This window comes from Neopsephotus bourkii, unplaced genomic scaffold (genome assembly GCF_033783945.1).
Source record: "Neopsephotus bourkii isolate Nb327-2 ecotype Australia unplaced genomic scaffold, CSIRO-AGI_Nbou_v1 NB_1846, whole genome shotgun sequence".
Taxonomy (NCBI): domain Eukaryota; kingdom Metazoa; phylum Chordata; class Aves; order Psittaciformes; family Psittacidae; genus Neopsephotus; species Neopsephotus bourkii.
The window spans coordinates 332,505-354,928 of NW_026902319.1; the positions used below are offsets into that span (position 1 = coordinate 332,505).

Consider the following 22,424-nt stretch of genomic DNA (forward strand, 5'->3'; position numbering starts at 1 on the left):
TGATTGGATGGAGCGCGCTTTAGGTTTTTTCACCGCCGCCTGTTCCGTCTTACGTGAGGTCAGATCCGTTCCCTTCTCCGGGTCACGCCTCACGTGACTCATGCCGCAAGTGGCTCGGGCCGCCCGCGCTCAGCCAATCCCGACGCATCTTGCTTGCCCCATTCAAAGTCGGCGGGTGAGGGGGCCAATCACGAGGCACTCCCGCCCCCGCGACCGCTGACGGACGTGTGGGACAGCCAATGGTGCGCGGCGGAGCCTGGCCGCGGCGGCAGCGGCGGAGCTCAGCGGCGCTGCGAGGCGGCGATGGCGGAGCGGGGTGGCGGCGGCGGCGCGGGGGCCGGCGGCGGGGACGGGGAGGCGGCGGCGGAGCGGTTCGGCAGCGAGCTCAGGTACCGCGCGGCCGCTAATCGGGTCCGCGGCCCGGCACGGCCTTCCCGCGGCGCTGGGCCCAGCCGCAGGCTGCTCTCGCCTCCTCCATTTCCTGTCCCGCTCGCGGCCGGCGCCGGTTCAGGCCCCGTGGGGCCTCCTCGCTGGGCTGGGCTGGGCTGGGCTGGGAAGGGCAGAGCCGAGATGCCGGGAGCGGCTGCGTCCGGGGCCCTCCGGCAGCGCTCGCCCGGGCTGCGCGCCGCGGTGCGGGTGAGCAGGAGCTGGGGTGCCCCTGCCCCGCGCAGCGTGCGGCGCCCCTCGCCGCCGCATAACCTTTGTTACAGTCACCGGAGCGGGCACCGGCACCGCGTTGGCGCCCTTGGGGTAGCGCTGTTCTATTGCGAGCGGCACAGAGCGTTCTGTGGTCCCCGAGGTGACCGCACTGGCGGAACTCCCGCGAGGAGAGTAGGTGGCACCGTGGGGCCGGTGTACGGCCGGGGCCGGAGCTCAGCGCGGGCCGCAGACGCCGGGATGCAACAGTTCCTGCTGCTCGGGTATCGAGCCCTTGGCACGGCTGAGAGCTGCTGCTGGAGCCGCCCCAGGGCCCTGTGCAGGGAAACAGCAGAACCGCAGGTCCTGTTGCAGACCTGGGTGCACTCCCTCAGCACTGCCTGCTCTGACACACACCCACCCCCACCCCCCCCGGGGCTGCTCGTCTCTGTGAGTGAAAATTAACGTTTGGGGACTGATAAACTTGAGTTGCTGGGGAGAAGAGGCTGCCGAGGTAGCTCACGCTTCACTTTGTGCAAACTTGGGAGCTTCTTCACACTCCGGTGTTATTGTGAGAGTTGGTTCTACTGCAGCTGAGCAGGGAGCGAAAGCAAACACTATGTCCCTTTGGCCTTGCCCACAGGATGGCCCAGCAGCAGGCCCTGCGCTTCCGTGGGCCAGCACCGCCACCAAATGCGGTCATGAGGGGCCCTCCACCCCTCATGCGGCCACCTCCACCTTTCGGCATGATGCGAGGGCCCCCTCCGCCCCCTCGGCCGCCTTTCGGGCGCCCTCCCTTTGATCCAAACATGCCCCCGATGCCACCACCGGGAGGGATTCCTCCGCCGATGGGACCTCCACACCTGCAGGTAAGGAATGGGGGGGATCATTGGTTCGTTGAGTTGGCATTTAGGGATTCTTTCTTGTTTGTTTTCACACGTGGAAATAATAAGAGGAGGTGGGGTTACAGAGCTGGTGCATACCTGTGGTGTGTAAGCGCTGCTTCTGTTCAGCTGCTTGAGGCAATTCCAAATGAATCAATTATGCAGTTAGACCAGCGAGTCTTTACTGAACCCTGACTGTGTTGGTGCCCTGTGGCCGTGTGCAGCGTGGAATTTGGCTGCTGTCAGATGTCTGCAGGACCCATCAGCCTTCCAGGGCTGTTTCGGTCCTGCCCGTGTTTGCATGGTGAGGAGTGATGGATGCACATGGTGACTGTGAAGGTGCAGCTGGGTCCGTGTGGGGCCAGCGTGGGCTGCGCCTTCTGCTGCTGTGGGTTGTTATTGCCCATCCCCAGGGCTTGGTTCTGTGTGCAGGCAGCAGCTCCAGGAGGGAGGTGTATCCTCAGCACCAGGGCAGGTTTGGTGTCAGTGCTGGGCTCAGGAGGGACAGCGTTAGCAGCGTGTCAGAAATTGTCCACACACGGACAAAGAGAAATGGAACATTTGGAAAGAAACCCAAGCATGGGCTCGCTGTTGGGCTGGAGCAGCTGCAGGTGGCCCTTGTGCTGGCAAAGATTTACTCTTGGCAGAGGGACACTGCCCTTTACCTTACACGTGGTGTTGTGCTTTGTGGTTTCTTTTAAATTTAGAGCATTCCCAGCACCTATGGGGATGGTGTGAGCCTGCTGGCCTCAAGTGAGGTGGATTTCTGTCTGCATTTCATAGAGTCCCAGACTGGCTTGGGTTGAAGGGACCTTAAAGCTTCTCCAGTCCCAATCCCCTGCCACGGGCAGGGACCCCTTCCACTGGAGCAGCTTGCTCCAAGCCCCTGTGTCCAGCCTAGCCTTGAGCACTGCCAGGGATGGGGCAGCCACAGCTTCTCTGGGCACCCTGTGCCAGCGCCTCAGCACCCTCACAGGGAAGAGCCTCTGCCTAAGAGCTCAGCTCAATCTCCCCTCTGTCAGTGTGGTATCAGCTAAGATACATGTGTAGCCTCAAGTTTGTGTGCTGTCACCATCCTGAGCCCAGCATTTCCAGAAGGAAACTGTGTGTCTCTTCTGTAGCAGTTTTCTCTCTGCTTTCTCAAGCAGAGCATGTTAGAACATGGCCTGCTCAGGGAGGTGTGCAGTAGCTGTGCATTTCATTGAGACATTCTCAGCTGAACAGGAGTCCTGTGGAACTGAAGACTGAAACAGTGCATTTGAGGGGTGGAAACAGCCCCCTCCCCTTGCTGATTGTTACCTCTTCCATTCATTCAGTAGGAGGGGCCTGTTCTATGTTGTGTTTTCATGCTCTGCTTAATTTTATTTAAGAATTTTTCCACCCACTGTGTCTTTCTTCTGGTACTCTATGATTGCATTTTCCCTCTTGGTGTCAGTGCTCATGTGCCTGTGTGCTGCCTCGAAAGCCCTGCAGCAGTGAAGGGTGCTGGAGTGTGCAGTGGAGCTCAGACCGAGGGGACACCAGGACCTGCTTCCTCTTGCCGTTTCAGGAATCAGCCAGAGCTCATCTGAAGCCCCAAGCTCAGCTGTCAATGTCCCCTTGATTTATGTGTTTGATTTACACTGTGGATGTGCTCAGCACGAGCTGAGCTCATGCCATGATAAACAGCTCAGCTGGTTTATCATACCCTGCATTAAGCATGTTGTTTGCAGCTCATTGCTGCCCGTGGAATCCATGCACCAAGCTTGGCTGCATTTTTTCTGCTATGACAGTGCCGTGCTCCTCTTTGCACCAAATGTTTGGGTTTTGTTTCTAGTGCAAGGGGAGACCCGATGCTGAAAGGACTCTGTGGTAGAAAGAGAGGTGAGTGGAGCTGAAGGTGCTCTGATCCCCTGGCCCTGCGCCCTCCTCATTCCCAGGAAAGTTCTAACCCCTTTGCAGGAGAAAACAGTAACAGCAGGGAGAAAGTGAGCTGTACTGCAGCCTTTTTACAGCTTCTAGGGCAGTGAAGTATCGTCTTGTGGCCAGGTGGAGGGGCTGTGGGGAAGAAATAAGGAAGGAAAGACAGGCTGTAGTTACCTTGACAGCCGGTTTTTGTTTGGTTTGGATTCTGTCCACATACTCTCGACTTCCTTTGTACCAGTATTTAACAAAACCCAGAGCTGTACAGGAATTTAAAAAGCAGTTTAGAACATCACTGTTACAGTAGAAATTTTGACGTCAGGAAGCTTTTAGAAGCAGCCAGGTGCAGAGAGCACCATGGTGCGTGGGCACTGGGGATGCCAGCGGCCCCTGTGGCACTAGTATTCCAGCACACGTCCCACCATCAGCAGAGCCCCATCCTGCTGTGGGTGCATTCCGCTCTGGGGCTGTGGGTTGGGAGTGCAGAGCTTGAAGGCTTTTACCAGTGAGCTCTTGGTGGAGTGTAAATCTCTGCATCACAGATTCAGTTAGAACCAGAGAGATGGAGATGGCTGGGCCAGCTGTAGGTGTGGGCACAAGAAGTTAAAGAACTTGGTGGGTTTTGTTGTCGTGTCTTTTTCTTATAGGGATGTATCCACAATACTTGTTATGCACAGGGAATTTCAGAACAATCCAAATAAACAGGTAGAAGAAAAGAACTTTATGTACTTAGAATTAGAAAGCAGGTGTTCAGGTGGCAGTGGTGTGCAGGGCACTTCTGGGTTTCTTACGAGGATGCTATAATGAAAATGTGATTTGATTATTTTTTAATTAGCATTAGTCAGAATTCTAATTAATGGGAAATCAAGAAGTATAATGGATTGTAATGAAATCCTCTGCTCTGCTAATAAATTGGATGTCTACTTGTAATTTGGTTGGGTTTTATGTACTGTGTTACTGGGAGGATTACTGTGTAACTGTTCAGTGATATATTTGATTGAGAGCTGGGGATGTCTGAGTGGCAGTTACTCAGGAGCACTGATTCCATTTTTGCTCTTTTTGCACTGGGATGTTTTCTTTTCAGGAGAGAAGTCTTCTTCCACCCCACTTTTGTCTGATTCTTTACAATCATGTTAGTGTCTCAGAAGGGAAATGCTTCCTGCAGCAGTTCTGCCATTGGTGGTGGCTTGACAGAAGCACGTTATCTGAGCTGGTGGCATTAGAGTGTTAAAGAAGCTCTTGAGACTGATGGAATTAACCTTACTATAGTTTACTGTCTGTTGGTGCTCTAATAAAGAAAAACTGCTTGAAAAATTACCATCATTATGTTATGTTCATTATTGTTGTTATGTGCCTTTAGAGACCACCATTTATGCCTCCTCCCATGGGCAGCATGCCACCACCTCCGGGTATGATGTTCCCCCCAGGGATGCCGCCTGTTACTGCCCCTGGCACACCGACAATGCCTCCAGCAGAGGAGATCTGGGTAGAAAACAAAACTCCAGATGGCAAGGTAAGGAGGTCACCAGGAACAGTGAAGTGATGGCTGTACTCCTGTGGCAAGCATGTTGCCATATGCAGTCTGGCACTGGGGTCTTGCCTGTCCTCTTATTAATTACTCTGAAACCAGGAGGAACTGGAATATTATAAATGCACCTCCTGTAGATAAGCAGCTGCTTGACGGTGACATTCTTAACTTATAGGTCTATTTCTATAACGCGCGCACACGTGAGTCAGCCTGGACTAAGCCAGATGGGGTCAAAGTGATTCAGCAGTCAGAGCTGACGCCGATGCTGGCAGCACAGGCCCAGGCCCAAGCTGTTGGTGCCTCCACACCGACCACCAGTAGTCCTGCGTCTGCAGCATCTCCTTCCACCTCCTCGAGCACTCAGTCCTCCACCACCTCTACCACCACCACTGCCACTTCTGTCTCACAGACGATTTCCAGTGAGTAGCTGAGGGTTCCTGATGTTTTGTGGTGGTGGGGAGCGAATGGGGGGATGCTGTGTTGGGGAGTTACTGCAGCGAAAGCTTGGTATCCAGGAGGAGGTTGTTTGAGCATGGAGTAAGAATTTAAAGCACAGTTATTTAATCCAGAAGAACCTTGCATGCCAACCTGTTTTATTTTTTCCCATCTGAAATGGTTCTTAGATCTTTGTACATTTATCTTCTGCTGCTATCACATCATCTCAAAGCTATTTTGCATCCATTTCCTTTTGACTATACATAAAGCTAAATTGTATTTCACAAGGCAGGTTGATCTGAGGTAGAAATTACAGCTGTAGCAGTTCCCTTTTTGTTTCCAGAGTGGTGTCTGTTGCTGTAGGAGACCAGATCTTTGAGTGCTGTTCCTGGGCTGTGGAATAGGGCTGCTTCTGGTGTACTACTTTTATTAGCATTGTTCTTCTGACTAAGTCTTGTAAGTTCCTCTGTGCTAGGGTTGCACGAAGGAGGAAAAAAAGACCTTAGAGCCATTATTGCTCATTCGTGACCTTTGAATAATAGTCTGACAATTATTGCTGTTTACATGGGCTGAGCCTTTGCTTTTAAGGGTTTTCCAGCCAAGGGAACATCAAGAGGAAAGGAGACTGAATTTATGCAGCATGCATTTTTATACTTAGCATCTGCATATAATATAGTGTGATTTATACTGTACTTTGGCATCTGCGCTAACAAAGTGCCTCCAGTGCAGAGCATCTATATTGAGATGTGTGTTATGTGCTGTAGATCCATTTGCACGTGAGTGTGTAAGCAGTAAACAAGGGGTGAGATCACCCAGCGTGAGCAAAGCAAGGCACGCCTGCTATGGACCAGTTGGGTGCGTGTTCCTTTCTGCAAGCCTGGCTGCTGAAGCACGGTGCTTGTGCTTGCCAGGAATCCTGTTGTTTGACAGTCTTGATCACTGTAGCTGTACTGGCAAAAATGTGTGCACTGAATCAGGCCAGAGAGTACGCAGAAGTTGGGCAATTGCTGAGCTGCTTGAACTCCAGATGCAGTATGTAGATGCTCTGGAATTACTTCATTTTTTCCTGTAACAGGTGAGACAAGTCAAGCTTAAGTCGCCATATAGAATCATGGAATTATTTGGACTGGAAGGGACCTTAAAGCTCATCCAGTTCCAACAACCCCTCTGCACAGGCAGGGACACCTTCCACATGAGTAGATTGCTCCAAGCCCCATCCAAGTTGCTCCTCATCCATTTAACCCAAACTGCAGAGATCTGTGTATGAAAGGGAGTCAAGTCTAGGTACCCCTCAAGTTACAGTTTTAAGTTAACATCAAGGGGAGGACAGGTCATTACGTAACAATTTGTATTGCTCAAAGCATTTTTAGGGGTTTTATTTTAGTTGAGAGGTAACTTAGTGCTGTGTTCAGGTGCTCTGTTGTGATATGGTCTCTAAGGACTGCTGGCTAACAGGAGTCGGGCAGGAGGTGAATGTTGCTTCTGCCCCAGGGCCAGGCTGTTGAGAGCTGATCCTGCTTTTGGAGTAGCCCCTTACACACCTTTGCTGAAGTTAAATTTCCTAATGTCAAACGCTAAGAATCTGTTCCACTTCTACCTGTTCTACCTGCTAAACTTTGTCTTTGCTTCTGAGAACTGTTACTGTTGGTGTCTGTGCTTAGGTGATAAAATTCTATCATTTAAATTAATTTTATAACTCTCAGACTTGTAGAAACCTGCGACTTCTGGCTGAGTTTCACTCTTGTCTGATACTGATTTGACTCAGGTCTTGAAACAAATCACATACTGACTCTCTGCTCTGTTTCCCTGAACTGTAGGCAGTGTTAAGAACTTTCACCCTTACTGAAACTTAACAACAGATACATATCTTTATTTACGTTTGCTAATGCTGGTATGTTATTGGGGATGCTTCTAGTAGTCATTAAGTACTGCAGAAAATGCAGTGTGCCCGTATGTGGGATGGTCAGAAGTTGGTGTGGTTCCTGCAGTGTAATTTTTTAACTAGCTCAGTTTTCCAACAGTTCCTCACCCTCACCAGATCCTGCAGTGCAAATCTGCAGGGCTGGTCAGTGGGGTTAAGCAGTCATTCTCCAGTTCCCACTGGCCAGTGCTGGGATGTGCAGCGCTGTTTTTAAGTGCTGATTTCAGTCCTGCTGCAAAGATATGGAATGGAACAGTGGTGGTGTATTTTCCCACTGGCAGGCACTGAAGACCTGAACAAAAGTGCTTTCATTTTCCTTGCTGATTGACACATTTTTTAAGTTGACATTTTCCCATTCTTGGATCACAACTTCACAAGCACAGCTCTAGACAGGCTGCTGTCATGCACGTGCTGCCACTGTTCTGTTAACAAGCAGAACCTGTGTTCATTTTATAGCAAAACAACCTTTTCCATTTTCAACTCTCTGTAACGTTCCCTTTCTGGTTTTCTGAATGGGGATACAGAGTAGAATTCCATTTCAGGCTGTATTTGTCCATTGATACACCCTTGTATCAGGGTGTAGAGACTTGTTAGGTGTAAATGATGGGATAAAGTAAAACTTGAAACTTGAGTTTCTTGGTGAATACTTAATGTTGCAGAAAAGGCAAAGGGTGTTTTGCCCATGAGTGCCTTCCTGCTGATGATCTCTAGGCATATCTGCTTATATCTGTTGGGAAACAGAGCACCGGTATGTTTGCAGCGAATCTATTGTAGTGTCTGAGATACAAGGTGTTCTTTGTTGTTTTTTTTTTTTTTTTTTTTTTTTATCAGCACCTACCACACAAGACCAGACCCCGAGTTCGGGTGTTTCAGTTGCCACACCATCAGTCAGTGTTTCAACCTCTGCTCCTTCTGCTACACCTGTGCAGACTGTACCCCAGCCAGTCCCACAGACATTGCCTCCTGCAGTTCCTCATGCAGTACCTCAACCAACTGCAGCAATTCCTGCTTTTCCACCAGTAATGGTACCTCCATTTCGTGTCCCCCTTCCTGGCATGCCTATTCCACTTCCAGGTAAATTGGCAAACTGTAATTGTCTTGTCTGCTACATGTCCATGTTGTCAATTTGTTTGCACTCATGTGTCCACTGTGTACAGAACTTGCCTGAATCCTCTCCACGCAGAGTATTTTTGAAAGAATTCAGGGTTAGCAGACAGACTTTTTAATTAACAAAGAACATGGAAATTTTTTTACTTCTTGTTCTTTGATACACACCAGAAAACAGCTGCATTTAAAACATGTAATCCTTTCTCTTCTAGATGATAAGATCTGCACTAAATGCTTCTTAATCTCATGGCACATGGATATCTTGTCATCCTGTTGAGCTTCAAAGCAGAAGCCACACAGGACTCTGAGAATATTGTAACGCTATATTTTACTAATTGCAATAATACTCTAATTTTTTTCTACGTGCTTGATTTAGACCTTAAGTCTTCTGCATAAACATTTATTAGGACATGGCTTTTAACCAAGAGAAATTAAAATAAATTAATATATTTATGAGCAGGAAAAATTGACATTTGAGTGCATTACCCCTGAATGGTGTTAGGCATTTCCAGGTCTCTTAGCATGCAGCTATCAAGGATGATGCTGTTTGGCTACACAAAACGTGGAGATTTAGACTGAGGACCATAACAAAAGTGTTCAAGGTGCTGGGGTGTTAGTCATAGGTTTCAGGTATAAAGACCATTGAGAAGAAATCTTAATGACAGCCCAGTGGTAGATCATGTTTTCTGAAGTTTTTAGAAAATAAATAGATATTCAGAGAAGTAATTTCAGGCTGACAGGAATTTGGACTCTGGTGCCTGTAAGTGCTGCAGAGATCCTCCTAAGAGGTCACCGAAGCCACTGGTTGTTTTAATACCATGTTGAGTTTGCAGGAGTGCAGTTGAGTTCCTGTGCTAGTGCTAAAGTCATTAGCTCTTTTCAATATGCAGTAATGCTAAATATACACCAAGGGCTGATGATTTTCTGTGACAAAGGAAGGTTTGACACTGAAGTTGCGTTGAATAGAAGTTAGTTTCTGATGACGAGTTACAAAGAAGCAGCTATGAGCAGTGTCCTGACATCTTTGACTCAGTACAGCTGACTGAGGTGATTTCTTTCCTGCTGTCCCTGTAACACATAGATCTAGTACATACAAAGGGAGGACTTTACCTTCCATTAAATGTCCACTAAATGTGCTTGGATGAAAAGCAATCCCTTAGCACACTTGCTTGATTAAAGGATATAAACATCAAAGTATTTAAAATGGGTATTAGTTCTGCTAACTAGAAGAGAGGCCCAACTTGGAGTTGCCTCTGCTTTTAGGATGGTCTTCTAAAACAACTGGGTGAAGTTCCGTCAGCCTGCAGTTTGCTTGAAAAGGAAATCTCAGTGTAGTACTCCTTTAAGATAGGAAAGCACTACTGTTCTGAACATGATACTCAAGGCTGAGCAAAAATGGTAAAGGATAGAGGGAGAATTCTGATGTGTGTGTATCTGGGGTACTGCAGTTTCTGACATTGGCAGCAAGGGTCAGCATAGAGTGAAAGGTCCTTAGGTACCTTTGGAGGCTGTAATCACCTACCCAGCTGTGAGCTCATCGGGGAGATGGGAATGGTCACAGCAGTAGAGAAGAGTGCCAGTGAAAATGGGTGTGCTGGGCTGTGAGCCTGAGTTGGGTTTATTCATAAGCTCTCAGTCAAGAAGTTCTGTGCAGTAAGAAGGGAAGATGGAGCAAGACCCTTGATTCCTCCTTAAACTCATGCTTGAAAATAATCTTTTTCAGAACTTTCCTGGTAGCAAGTCTTAGGTCTGACCTGTCCTGTTCTCGCAGTGAGATGGGGCTTTCAAGTGGCACCCATAACACGTAGGAGGGACACCACATGCTCCACTGACGAGTCTGATTTGTCATTTTACCTGATTACAGAACGAAGTTAGTCTGCTTCTCTCAGCTAATGCTGACTTGGTTGTAATGGTTTATAAACACTGTAAAGAAAAAGGAAACCTTTAAGATATTTTACAGTAACAAGAAACAAGAGAAGTTAAAATTACTTTATGGCAGGAGAAGGTGAAGTTAAAAAGGCTCACCAGGCTTTAACTTGTAGACATTTGGGGTGTTCAGCAGCAGATCTAATACCAGCTAGGTTGCTTTCAGTTTAGAGACAGAGCTGAACAATGCTGCTATCAAGTGATCTCAAAGTTAATCTCTGTATTGCACTGTAGTAAGCCAGAACAATGGAAGAGTTGCTTAGCGATATCTCATAATCTGCAGATCATAAAAAGTAAGTCTGCTTTCTCTTAATTCATATGTTAAAAGTTAGTTGTATGTTTGAGACTGAACTTGGCAGAGGAAACAGTTTGGGTATTTGCTGAGTCTTATCTGCGCTGCAGTATCGGATCCCAGTGACCCCGCAGATGGCATTATTTATACTGACCCATTTCTGAGACATGCTGTAACTTCCTTAACAAAACGAATTGTCAGATTCATGTTCAAGTGCATAACATGGAACACCCCCCGCAAATTGAGGCAAACACTTCATTCAGTGCTGTTTGAGTCAATGTTTTTGTGTCTCAATTCATACTTTTTTTTTTATAAAACCAGTTTTGGATTCTTTCACTGAAATTATCATTAAAGACTATTTCAGTTCTGTCTGCTCACAAATAGTTTGAAAAGAAACTGGCAGTATTTTTGTATGCTTTCCATTCTAGATCTCAAATGAAAAATAAACATTACTTGGTTACACAGGGGTTTAATTTCACTTTGCACTGGAGGATTTTCAACCTCAGATGATGATTTGAAACCATTTAAGTGGAATTTTCTGAAGTATTTCAGTTTCTGAGTGTCCAGACTTGACCATCATAGAGAGAACTTCGACAATTTCCTTCCACACCCCAAATGAGAGGGTTTGGAAACTCATTACTCTTATCCCTAATTTCCTACTGGATTTTGTGCCTGGCTGAAGAGGGTGAGGTGCTTTCCTCTTTGTGGCCTTTCTGTGCCATTCCTAGTGCACTGGAGAGCAGAGCAGTTCATGACGCTGCCTTTCCCAGGGCTGGTTGTGCTCCTTCCAGAGCATTTTTCAGCTCGTGACATTCTTGATAATGCAAAGTAAACAAAACATTTGCTGCCACTGCCCCAGTGCAGCTTTGGTACCTCCTTTTGCAGCTTCATTGCTTTCATTTCTTTCCCCTGCTTCCTCCTCCAGCCTTTCTGTAATGCCCCTAATGGCCTCAGCTTTCCCATGGGGGTGAGCTTGGCTTTCCCCCTGCTGTATCTGTCTAATTCAGATCTGTCCTGCTCTTCCCACTGCTTTCTACATGCAGCAGCAGACTGAAAACAGCAGAGCCCGTTTGCTGCACTTGGTTGCTGCTCCCCAGTGGGTCTGAGCAGGGGCCGATAGCAGGGTGCGTTCCCCTGGCACTGCCCTGCATGAGCTGTCTTTTCCCTTGGATGAACTTAAACCCCTGAGTCTTCATTGAAATACTGTTTTCTTTTTGATGACATCCCAGTGATTTGCTGAACATCTGGTTTAATGCAGGCAGAAACTGTCACTGCAGCTTCACATTAGTTTTATATTTGATCTGGCATAAAATGTTGAGGTAAAAATAATTCACATTTCCTTGCTGGGAGACTTTCTCTTTGCCAGCATTCCAAATTCTCTTTGGCATTCCAAATTGGAGCAGGAAACCCATAGTGTCCAGACTCCCCGTGGTAGCTGACATACAATGGCAGCTTTCCAACATGCTTGCTTGTCCCTTTTGCAGGTGTAGCAATGATGCAAATAGTCAGCTGCCCGTATGTAAAGACAGTCGCTACCACCAAGACCGGTAATTTTCAAAACCATCTTAGTTCGTTTTGTCTGTAAGTTGGCATGGTAGTGAATGTTGTTGTTTATTTTTTATTTATTTCTTTGCTTCCCCAAGTGAATGAGTATATATACCTATATATGCTTGATTTTCAAAACCAGTATAAATGCAAATATCATATTTGGTCAGGAAATAACTTTCCCAAATAACTGTTAGTGTTAGCTTATTTTGTACAAGAACCCAGTACAGTTTTCTGTAATCATTGAGTTCTGTAATGACTGTGAATCTCTTCATGCCCATACTTCTTAGTTACTAGTTCCTTGTGTGTGGATTTTTGTTTTTCCTACTTCCACCTGTGTGGTGACCTGACTGTGCTCGCATGTTGGTGTGCGTGTCTGTGCGTCTTAGTATGAAGTTTAATTTTTCCAATTGTGGATTTAAGGAAAGTCACCTTATGGCAATGTGTAATGTGTGCTTTTCCATTATTTGAAAAGAAAGGCTTTTTCATAGAAATGTTAAGGCTCAAAATTATGATCCTATAGTTCTAGTCCTAGACAATTTGTTTTCTTAGAACTTGTAATTCAAGATGTGTTCAGTACATCCATTCTGTGGTCTAGGTAGAGGAATGCTAGGATAGTGCAGCAGTCTGGCTTTCTGATCTTGGGGTATTTACTTGCCATGTTGCTTTAGGATGTGCATAAAATGTTTTTCCAGTACTAAACAAAACTGTCACACAAGCTGAAATTGTTTCACTCCCATCAGCTTTCATCTAAGGCTCTGAAGTCATGTCAACTTTAAGTCAGGGCCTAAGATTTAGCCGATTTCTGCTCTCTATTACATGGCCCAAACTTGAACCACTGTTGTTGTTTTTCAAGAGCAATCGGAATAGCTCTTAAAATGACAACTTCATTACACAGTGGAGTAGATTATTAGAAAAAATAATTATTTGTTATACAGACCTAATAAAGACTTTTTAATAAATAGAGCACTTAGATTTGAAGTATGAAAGCAAACGCCTAAAAGCTGACAAATCTGTGCTGTGCAGAACTGGACGACTCAAAATAAAAAGCTATCTAATTTGCCTGCTAACAGGGGCATTGCTGACTGTAAAACAGGGAGCAAATGGAGTCACAGTGCATTGCTCTGCAGCTTAACTGGAAATCTATCTATGTTTATTTATCTAGGCTGATTGTTTGTAAATGAAGTCAGTGAAGTGCTGGGTCTCCGTTGTTGTGTGGTTCAAGGTCACTTACTGTTTTCTTCCCTTTCTCCTGTTCCCTTTACCCCTTGTACAGGTGTCCTCCCAGGCATGGCCCCTCCCATTGTGCCCATGATCCACCCTCAGGTCGCTATTGCTGCTTCCCCGGCGACACTGGCCGGAGCCACAGCCGTCTCCGAGTGGACAGAGTACAAAACAGCAGATGGAAAGACTTACTATTATAACAATAGGACTTTGGAGTCAACATGGGAAAAACCCCAAGAACTTAAAGAAAAAGGTACTTTTTTTTAATTCACCTGTATACTATTGCTTCAACCATTAATGGTTGTGTTTGAAAACATGAACAAGGATATTTCTAATCCCTCATCTCCCTTAAGAATATTTTGAAATTATAAGTATCCATCTGAGCAGGTCTTGAGTCTGAAAGCCCTGGTTTCTTTGTTTTCCATGGTACTGTAAGAGTATTATCTCTAGAGTTGCTTCCAGATTCTGTGACAATTGGGTAAACGTGTGTTTCCACTCCAGCAGAGAGTAAGTACTTTCCATACTCATGTGTTGGAGAAGATCTCAGTAGCAGGAGGATAGGAAGTGAGAAGAAAACTCAGTTATTCTGGAGACTGTAAACCAGGAAAGAAGGAAGATCACTGAAATGCTAAACTTCAGATCCCCAAGAAGTATATAAACAAATTTGGAATACAGTTTACTGAGAAAAAGTAAACTGCTTCCACTGTCACCATCCCTATGCTGCATTCAGGTGCTGTTCTGTGACTTGTATTCATCTGAATCCACATTATACCCATCAGTTTTGTTGTATCAGAGGGAAATTGTTCTTGTATTATTAATAAGGAAGAAGAGGCAAAAATCCTGTGGCTTCTCCATGAGTTTTCTCTTTCTTTTTTTTTTCTTGTCATCAGCATTCAAATCTAAAAGTGCTCTTCAGTATTGCACTGTTGGTTGCAACTCTTGTTGATATTTTTGTTGGTGTTTCAGCGATTTCTCTTGGTACACTTTAACTACCTTTTCCATATTATAAGGCTGCCTTTCATTTTCCAGTTCCAGGTAACTCTTGGTACAGAAGATAATCACGTATTTATAGCAGATGCTGAAAATCCCAAGAAGGATAGAAAGTGGTGAAAATCCAGTAAAAAAAAGTTTTGTTGTTGTCCTTGGGTAGTCATGCTGATCAAATAAATCAGTTGTGGTTTTATCATGGTTTCCTAATAATGCTAAGGAAAATTCTATCTTTATGTAGAAAAAATGGAAGAGAAGATTAAAGAGCCAATTAAAGAACCGCCGGAAGAGCCTTTACCCATGGAGACAGAAGAAGAAGAGCCAAAAGAAGAACCTATAAAAGAACTTATAAAGGAGGTAAAAGACCTTGCAACCAAATAGTCAGTGTCGCCATTTTGAGTCCTACATCCCACAGGTGTGGATGCATCTGTAGCCCAGGCATATTGACAGGAGACATGGTTAGTAATTTGAGTTCTTACATTCCTGGGGACATTTGAAAGCCTTCCTTTTTGGATTCATAGCTCTTTTTTTTTTTAATTAAATTTTTTACTTAAGGGAAAAGAACATTTAAAAGAAAAATACAGAGTGAGTTAAGAAATCAAGAAGAACATAGGGGAAAAAAAAGCTAGCTAATAACATAGACATGATGTTCACTTGCTCATTTTAAGGTGTTCAGAAAAATGAAACTTGTCCTGAATGTTTGAAATCTTCAATAGGTTTTCTCCTCTACTTCTTTATTTGGAACACTTCTGAAGCAAAGCTTACGCATTCTTCATGAGCTGTAGCTGCCAAGTTTAGTCTGTCAGGAACACGTGTCCTAGGAAAGGTCTCTAGTGTCACCATTGCAGTAAATAGAATAACTTTTTTTCTTGTACAGCATTTTGTCACACTGAGGAACAGAGTTCTTGAAGATGCCAGAGTGTTTGAATGACCGTTAAAGCTTTTATACAGATTTATGTGAGCTCCAATGTAGCTTGGTAGGCAAAAGCACAGAATTCAGTTGCTGGTTTTTGTTAGGACTTGGCCCTGGTTACTTTTGAGGGAGTTGCCACTTTGCTTATTTCTGCTACAAAAGTTATTGCACATTTCTGACTGTTTCATCTTCCATGTCTCATTTTAAAGTAAATAAATTCTAAGAATGAAACAAAATTGGCCTTGATGGAAGGATTCATGTGGCTCTAGGAAGGCTTTTAAATAAGGCTGCACTGAAGTCAGAAGTTAACACTTGGGAGGTTTTCTGAATTGAGATTTGTGAATAGCACTTCCTGTTGAAAGTCCAAGACTTCAATTTTAAGCATGGCAGAAGTGTAACTGAGAGCTGTTTGTTAGCATGGTTTCAAAATACATTTGCCTGTTTAAAGCAAGTTAGTGACTTTATAATAACTTTCTACCTGTCAATGCCTGAATCCTGTAACTTCCTTTTTCCTTGAGGAGCCTAAAGAGGAAGAAATGACTGAAGAAGAGAAAGCTGCTCAGAAGGCCAAGCCCGTGGCAACTACTCCTATTCCTGGAACCCCATGGTAGGTAATGATTTTCCCTACAGCCTGCACAGTGGGACTGAGAAGCCAGGAAGGTTGCTGGGTAGTCAAAACAAGTGGTAGTGTATGAAGATCCTGTTCTTGGTGTATTTCTGTCTCAAATAATGTTGGATTCCTCCAGCCAACAAGGATTCCTGCTCCTCTGGTATGAAACACCACCAAAAAAATATCTTGGACTTCTTTTGCCCTTATGCTTTGGGAATGAGTAGGTGCTGCTCCTGGCCAAAACAATCCTTTATTTATCTCTGTCTTTTACTTGGCAGGTGCCTCCATATGTAACGTCTTTATTAGGTTACTCTTGCTATAATATATGTAAATCATCTCTGTGTGACCAAGGTAGAAATCTTACTGATGGGAAAGGGGTGTTGTTTTATTTTTTGCAATTCAGCCATTGGTGCGTTTTTATTAATGGTTGATATTTAAGGCTCGCTCCCTTCAGACTATCACTGTGGCTCTTTCATCCTCTCATTTACAAATTCTGGCAAGATCACTAGGTCACTCATGTTTTGTGGGGTGTTGAAGAGCTGAGGTACATTTTATCCCAAATCTGATTTGCTTTCTGAAACATTTTTCTAGAGAAGAACTGAGGTTATTGCAGCTCCTATAAAAATAAAGAGCATTTGTGAAAATGCATTTCAAATCTGCTGGCCAAGCCATAATTCCATAACCCACCTAGGCAGTAGGAATGTAGGTGGTTGTGCAGTCGGTGCAACCTGCTCGGTCCTGGACTGTCATAACTGTGCTGGATGCCTGGAGGCAAAGATAACACACCCCTTCCTGTCTGTCCATTGCACTTCAGGTGTGTGGTGTGGACTGGTGATGAGCGTGTGTTCTTCTACAACCCAACCACTCGTCTTTCCATGTGGGACCGACCAGATGATCTCATTGGAAGAGCCGACGTGGACAAAATTATTCAAGAACCCCCTCATAAAAAAGGAATGGAAGAAGGAAAAAAACTTAGTAGGTGTTCTTATCGTCTTCTTGAGAAGTCTGAATAGAATTTGTCATTTTATGTTGATTTCCAAAGCTAGTAACATTTCAGTAAGTGAGAGAAATGTAAGGGCGTCCTTACAAATGCACATAATTTTAGAATTTTGGAGGGCTGGTGGAAATGCAGATGTTATATAGTCCTTTGGGGGGAAAAATACCCAGTCTATTGAAGAAAGTAGTTACTAACAAGATTAATTTGTTTTCTAAATGCCAACAGGCTGGAAAAAAAGGACATTTTTTACTGGCTAGAGCAAGGGACTGTTGTGTGTGTTTTATAAGCAAGAGGAATTTGGGGGCCAGAAAAGATTAATCATTATGTATGAATGGGCTCTTCTGGAAGAGAATTTAACTCAGAGAGCATCAACTGGAATGCAGTTTTGGAAACAGCTGCCAAGAGCAGAGAACATTCAAGAGGCTGCTGAGACAACACTTGTTTCTGGCATAAGTTCTAGTAAATGGTCCTGGGATGAGATGTGGGCTTGGTAGTTGGAGGAGAGCAAAGTGCAAGTAGGTACTTGGGATATCCAGCTGTGCTTCATTAGACTGTTTAGCTTGAGGGGTTTCTCTCATGGAAATAAGAGGTCAGCGTTTGTTGTTTTAAACACAGAGTTGGCCACAAGTCCATCAGTCGTGCCACCAAATTCCAATAGTACGGTTCTGACAGTGACAAAACCACATCTTCCTTTGTCAGAGGACATTATTGCTGCACATATTGTCTTCTGGTTTTGCACAAGGCTTCATTTGTAAATTACTAACTTCTCATAAATAGAAAATCTAAAGTGTTCCTGAAATCTGTTGCAGTTCGAGAAGAGCATGAAACTGCAGAGGAAGCAAATGAAGATGAGCCTATTAAGATTAAAAAGCGCAAGTAAGTTTTTGTTTCTCACTGCTAGGGGTTTGTGTAGATAAAATAACTGAAGTTTTTTATCAGTGTGTGTTCAGCAGAGTGGAACAGTAACTAACGGGATTGGTGAACACAGTCACCAACCTCCTGCTGTTGTACAGCAGCAGCTCAAGTATTCTGTTGTTTCTCTGAGATAGCTGAAACTCATGTTTGGAGGAAAGGCTTTGGAAATCACTCAAAATGGAAATGAAAGTTGGTCAATCCAAGGAATATTTTGAGTGCAGTTTATCGTAAATAGTTTACTTCTGTTGCCTGTTTACCCAGCTTATTACTTTTGGTGCACAAGAGTTTGTTGCCAAAGCATCCTGCTGTCTATAGCCATCCAACATCATAATGACTGCTCTGTTTTCGTTCTTACAGAGGCTTAAGAGGTCTGTTGAGATCTTTGGTCTGTTTTGCCTGTTGGAAGCGATGTATGTCACTTCACTCTGAGTTACACACACTGCTTTACTATTTTGTTTGTCACTGTGTACTCTTAGGGCTGATCATCAAGTTGTTGGCAATTATGGCTTTGGGTTTGTCTGAGACGAAGGGCATTCACTCTTGATGCCGTTTGTAGACACTGAACTTACTGAGAGTACCCTGGTTCTTGAGCTCTTCCAGTATGACAGCAGCTACATCCAAGTCCCAAAGAATGGCTTTTGTGATTTGTAGGCTTTGCTTCTGCAGTAACTGGGTGTCTCCATTCCATCCCGGTGCAGTTCAGTTTTTAACCTACAGAGTTCACATGCACTTCTCCAGTTAAACTGTATGTTTAATTTTTTTCAGGAAAGATGATAACAAAGATATTGATTCTGAAAAGGAGGCTGCTATGGAAGCTGAAATCAAAGCCGCTCGAGAGAGAGCCATTGTTCCTCTGGAGGCTCGGATGAAACAGTTCAAGGACATGCTTCTGGAGAGAGGGGTCAGGGAAAGCTCTGTCTGTCTGTCTGCGCAGTTGTGAGCAAATTTGAAAAGCTGCTTGGTACCCATCAGTTTTGATAGAGGAATTAAGCTATTAGAATATACATTTGTATAGTAACTTTAAAAAATGGAAGTGGTTCCAGCTGTCTGTGCAGCTTTAATTTAGTTTCAGTAGCTGGGTTTTATGGGATAGGTTTAATAAAGCTTATTTAAGATGAGCTTAACGTGTTTAAATCAATCTCTCTTGTAACAGAACTGTTTACACTTGTAACATTTAGCAGGGGTATAGACCTCAATGCTTTCGGCTGATGTACTTAATATTTTCAGTGTCACACAGTCAGTGCAGAAATTTGCTATAGCAGCCTCCATCTATTGGTGATGGAAACTCCAGGATGAGTTTGTTTCCTTCTTTTCATCAGATGTGCAGTTTTGCTTGAAAGCTGTAGGACAATTTCTGTATCTCTGAGGAAACATATTCATTCATTAAGATCTGACTTTTTTAATTGAAGGTCTCTGCTTTTTCAACGTGGGAGAAGGAGCTACACAAGATAGTTTTTGATCCTCGTTACTTACTTCTCAACCCAAAAGAAAGAAAACAGGTAAAAGAGATGTTGGATTCCCTTCCCACCAGACACAGCTGCTACTGCCTTCTGTAGTCTGCAGAATGATTTCTACCTCATCTGTGTTGGCTCTGTGGGGAGAGGAAACTGGAGAAAAGGAAAGAAATGGGATTTTTTTCCTCCTCTTGCCTAGAGCTTGGGTGGCGTCAGGTTGGTGTGGTCTGTGTTGGTGACTGGTGTTTCTGCAGGTATTTGATCAGTATGTGAAAACCCGGGCAGAGGAGGAGCGCAAGGAGAAGAAAAACAAAATAATGCAGGCCAAGGAGGATTTCAAGAAAATGATGGAAGAAGCAAAGATTAATCCAAGGTAGGACCTGCTTTCTTGTCCGTATGCATAAGCTCTATTAGAATTAAGTATGTTGGGTATTAGATAGATGAATGGGCAAAGACCAGAAAAATCTGGTTGAAAATCTTCTTTTTCTGCTTGTATTCACCTAAGCCATGAAATAATAGAACTGTGATTTATCATTATTTTCATATTTTAAGTCATTTTGAAGAAATCCCCAGTGTGCTTTGCAGCTTGTGAGAAAACTTGTGGTGGATCACAAAGCCTTTCTTGAACCAACCCTCTTTTCCTGCTAAGGATATTGGTAGTCTCCGAGGAGGTTTCTTCAGTTTGTTTTTCTGGTTCCAAAATATGTTAATAATGATATGAGAGAGTGTTCTGGTTGGTTTAATACAGAAATTATTACATACCCCTCACGTTCAGACCCACTTGCAATGATAATAGCGAGGTGATGACAGTGAATGTACAAACATCCAAGATTTTATTGCTAGAATTGTTTCAGTTTTCTCACTAGAGTTAATGAAATACATGCTTGTGTCACCAGATGATCTCCAAAGCATTTTCTTTCAGCATCTCTTGGCTTATCTAGCATTGATTCTTTTACAGTGAAATAACAATTCATTTGTTTCACTTCAGCTTAATTTTTTTCAGTGCCCCGTTTTGGAGATCTGGGGGAAGCCAGTGTTATGTTAACTCCTAAATTGCTTCATAACTCTTACCTGTCTGTCATTTAATAAGGGTGGTAGGTTGCGAAGAGCAGAGGCATGAAGATGTAAGAAAAAGCTCATCAGTAGTAAGTTTAATATATGTTTCAGAGGCTGACATGAGCTATTAGGTTGGTTTTGGTGTCCTCAGCTTCTCAGAAATCTCTGATGTGTCATATTGGGATTGACTTTTGTCTGATTATGGGTTGGGGTGGGAAAGAGAGTTCCATCTGAAATACTGTCTTGTTTAATTTTATCCTTTGTCTTCTGGTTTCAGTGTTTGTCTAAAGATATTGCTGTACTTCTGTGAGTGCCAGACTGGGTTTTTATCATCTATCTCAGTCCAACATGCCCAAGAGTTTGTGTTCCACTCCACTTAAACAGCTCTTGTTCTTCAATATAGCTTTGCATTCACTTTCTAATCTTTTGAATAAGCTACCAAATTGTCTTCTTGTTTCAATTTACCCTACAGCAACAGTAGGCTGGATTTTCCAAGTCTAATTATTTCCATGCTGTGATGAAAACATTCGTATGATTATAAGTGTCTCACGTATTCTTGGGGCCAGATTTGCATCAGAGCTTGGAAAAAGCACAGTAGTGGTTTTTTTCAAGGTAAGTGGCAGTACTATATCTACTGCACAGGTTGGAATCTGGCCCTGGAGGTGAGAGTATGGTCAGGGAGATGCTATGGGGGTAACGGGTTGAAAGCCCAGTATTGCTGCATCAGCCCCTCGTGTTTCGAGTGTTTTCAGCTCCAAGTGGTTTGAGATTGGGCTACATACAATGTTCACCACAGGAGGAAAAAGGGACTCAGCAGTGTTCAGTTGTGCCTAACGCCAAAAGGTGATTTTCACTGTGAACTCTTAGCATGGTTTGGCTGCAAGTGAATGCACGTACAGTTTCAGTTTCACAGCTGACACACACCTAGTGGCTGAACTGCCAGCCCCAAAATGGAACATTTTTCTAGACAACTGAGTTTTTCCATTTCTTCTTCTTGGTTGCTTTGTAGTCTCTCTTCCCACACCTGCACTTTCTGCAGGTAGCTGTATTCCAACCAACCCACCCACTCTATAAGCCTCTAACGATACCTCTTGTGTGCGTGCCTAAACCCAACTCCTCTCTACATAGCTCACTGGTGGAGCATTGCTGTAGTAAGACCATAGGATGGTGCCTTTTTTGTTCTTTTTTTTCCCTCCAAACTGTGCTCTGGCATATATTCTAGCAGAAGCAGCGTTTCTCTGCTGAACCTGCTTCCCAGCAAAGACAGCTCTGCCAAATGAGTTCACTTGCCATTTTGTTGCAGAACTACTTTTAGTGAATTTGCAGCCAAGCATGCTAAAGACTCGAGGTTCAAGGCAATTGAAAAGATGAAAGATCGAGAGGCCTTGTTTAATGAGTTTATCACAGCGGCAAGAAAGAAGGAAAAAGAAGACTCGAAGACCAGAGGTGAGAAGGTAAGGTGGCTTTTTTTAGCTCCAGCAGTGTGAATGGTGCGAGTCTGAGTGAGACGGGACAGAGGCAGCGCTTGGTTTCCTGCTCCAAGACACGGCCTTTCACTTCCATGGAGGTTTTGCACTGCAAACACTTCACGGACATCCTGTGGGTCTCTCTGAGCTAGGTGTTCAAAGTTTGCAGTGTGCTGCCTTTTAGAGCACGTAGAATTGAACCTACGTTTATTTGTGAAGCTGAGTTTATCACATATAGCATATCTTTAACTCAGTAATGCCTGGGGTTTAAGTTACCTTATGCTGAAGCATTAAAAGGAAAAGGATTCTTGTCCTCCTTGGCTGGAAACCCCAGAACTGGCCGTGATCTCTGCTCTCTCAGTGGAGGCAACAAAAACTGGCAGTTCTCTGTAGGATACTTGTTTAAATTCCAAATAGCTCCTATATCTTCTCTTGCCATCTGAAAGCTGGCACTTTAATGACTTCTTAATCTTTGAATAAATATATCATACGTACAAACTGCTGCTTGTTAGAATGGAAGATCAGCTCTTAAAGACTGACGAGTTGCAAATGTGACTTGGCCGCGGTGAAGCAGCAGGAGCAGGTCTCAGCAGCAGAACCCCAGCGCCTGCATCCTGTCCCGTTGT

The 22,424-nt window shown here is 44.3% G+C and overlaps 1 protein-coding gene across 4 annotated transcripts in view; it reads left to right on the forward strand.

Moving 5' to 3' along the window:
* The first annotated feature begins 281 nt into the window (after positions 1 to 281).
* Positions 282 to 22,424, forward strand: part of TCERG1 (transcription elongation regulator 1) — a 30,885-nt gene continuing 8,742 nt past the window's right edge. The window contains exons 1-15 of one of the 4 annotated variants that reach the window (XM_061344002.1): positions 282 to 389; positions 1,280 to 1,505; positions 4,783 to 4,935; positions 5,126 to 5,369; positions 8,138 to 8,380; positions 12,116 to 12,178; positions 13,453 to 13,653; positions 14,629 to 14,744; positions 15,819 to 15,907; positions 16,725 to 16,885; positions 17,717 to 17,783; positions 18,588 to 18,723; positions 19,232 to 19,321; positions 19,531 to 19,649; positions 21,636 to 21,786. In XM_061344002.1, the coding sequence (XP_061199986.1) occupies positions 304 to 389; positions 1,280 to 1,505; positions 4,783 to 4,935; positions 5,126 to 5,369; positions 8,138 to 8,380; positions 12,116 to 12,178; positions 13,453 to 13,653; positions 14,629 to 14,744; positions 15,819 to 15,907; positions 16,725 to 16,885; positions 17,717 to 17,783; positions 18,588 to 18,723; positions 19,232 to 19,321; positions 19,531 to 19,649; positions 21,636 to 21,786 (2,145 nt within the window). In that variant the 5' untranslated portion in view covers positions 282 to 303. The remainder of the gene's footprint in view (positions 390 to 1,279; positions 1,506 to 4,782; positions 4,936 to 5,125; positions 5,370 to 8,137; positions 8,381 to 12,115; positions 12,179 to 13,452; positions 13,654 to 14,628; positions 14,745 to 15,818; positions 15,908 to 16,724; positions 16,886 to 17,716; positions 17,784 to 18,587; positions 18,724 to 19,231; positions 19,322 to 19,530; positions 19,650 to 21,635; positions 21,787 to 22,424) is intronic. The other 3 variants (XM_061344003.1, XM_061344004.1, XM_061344005.1) reach the window with 3 other exon arrangements.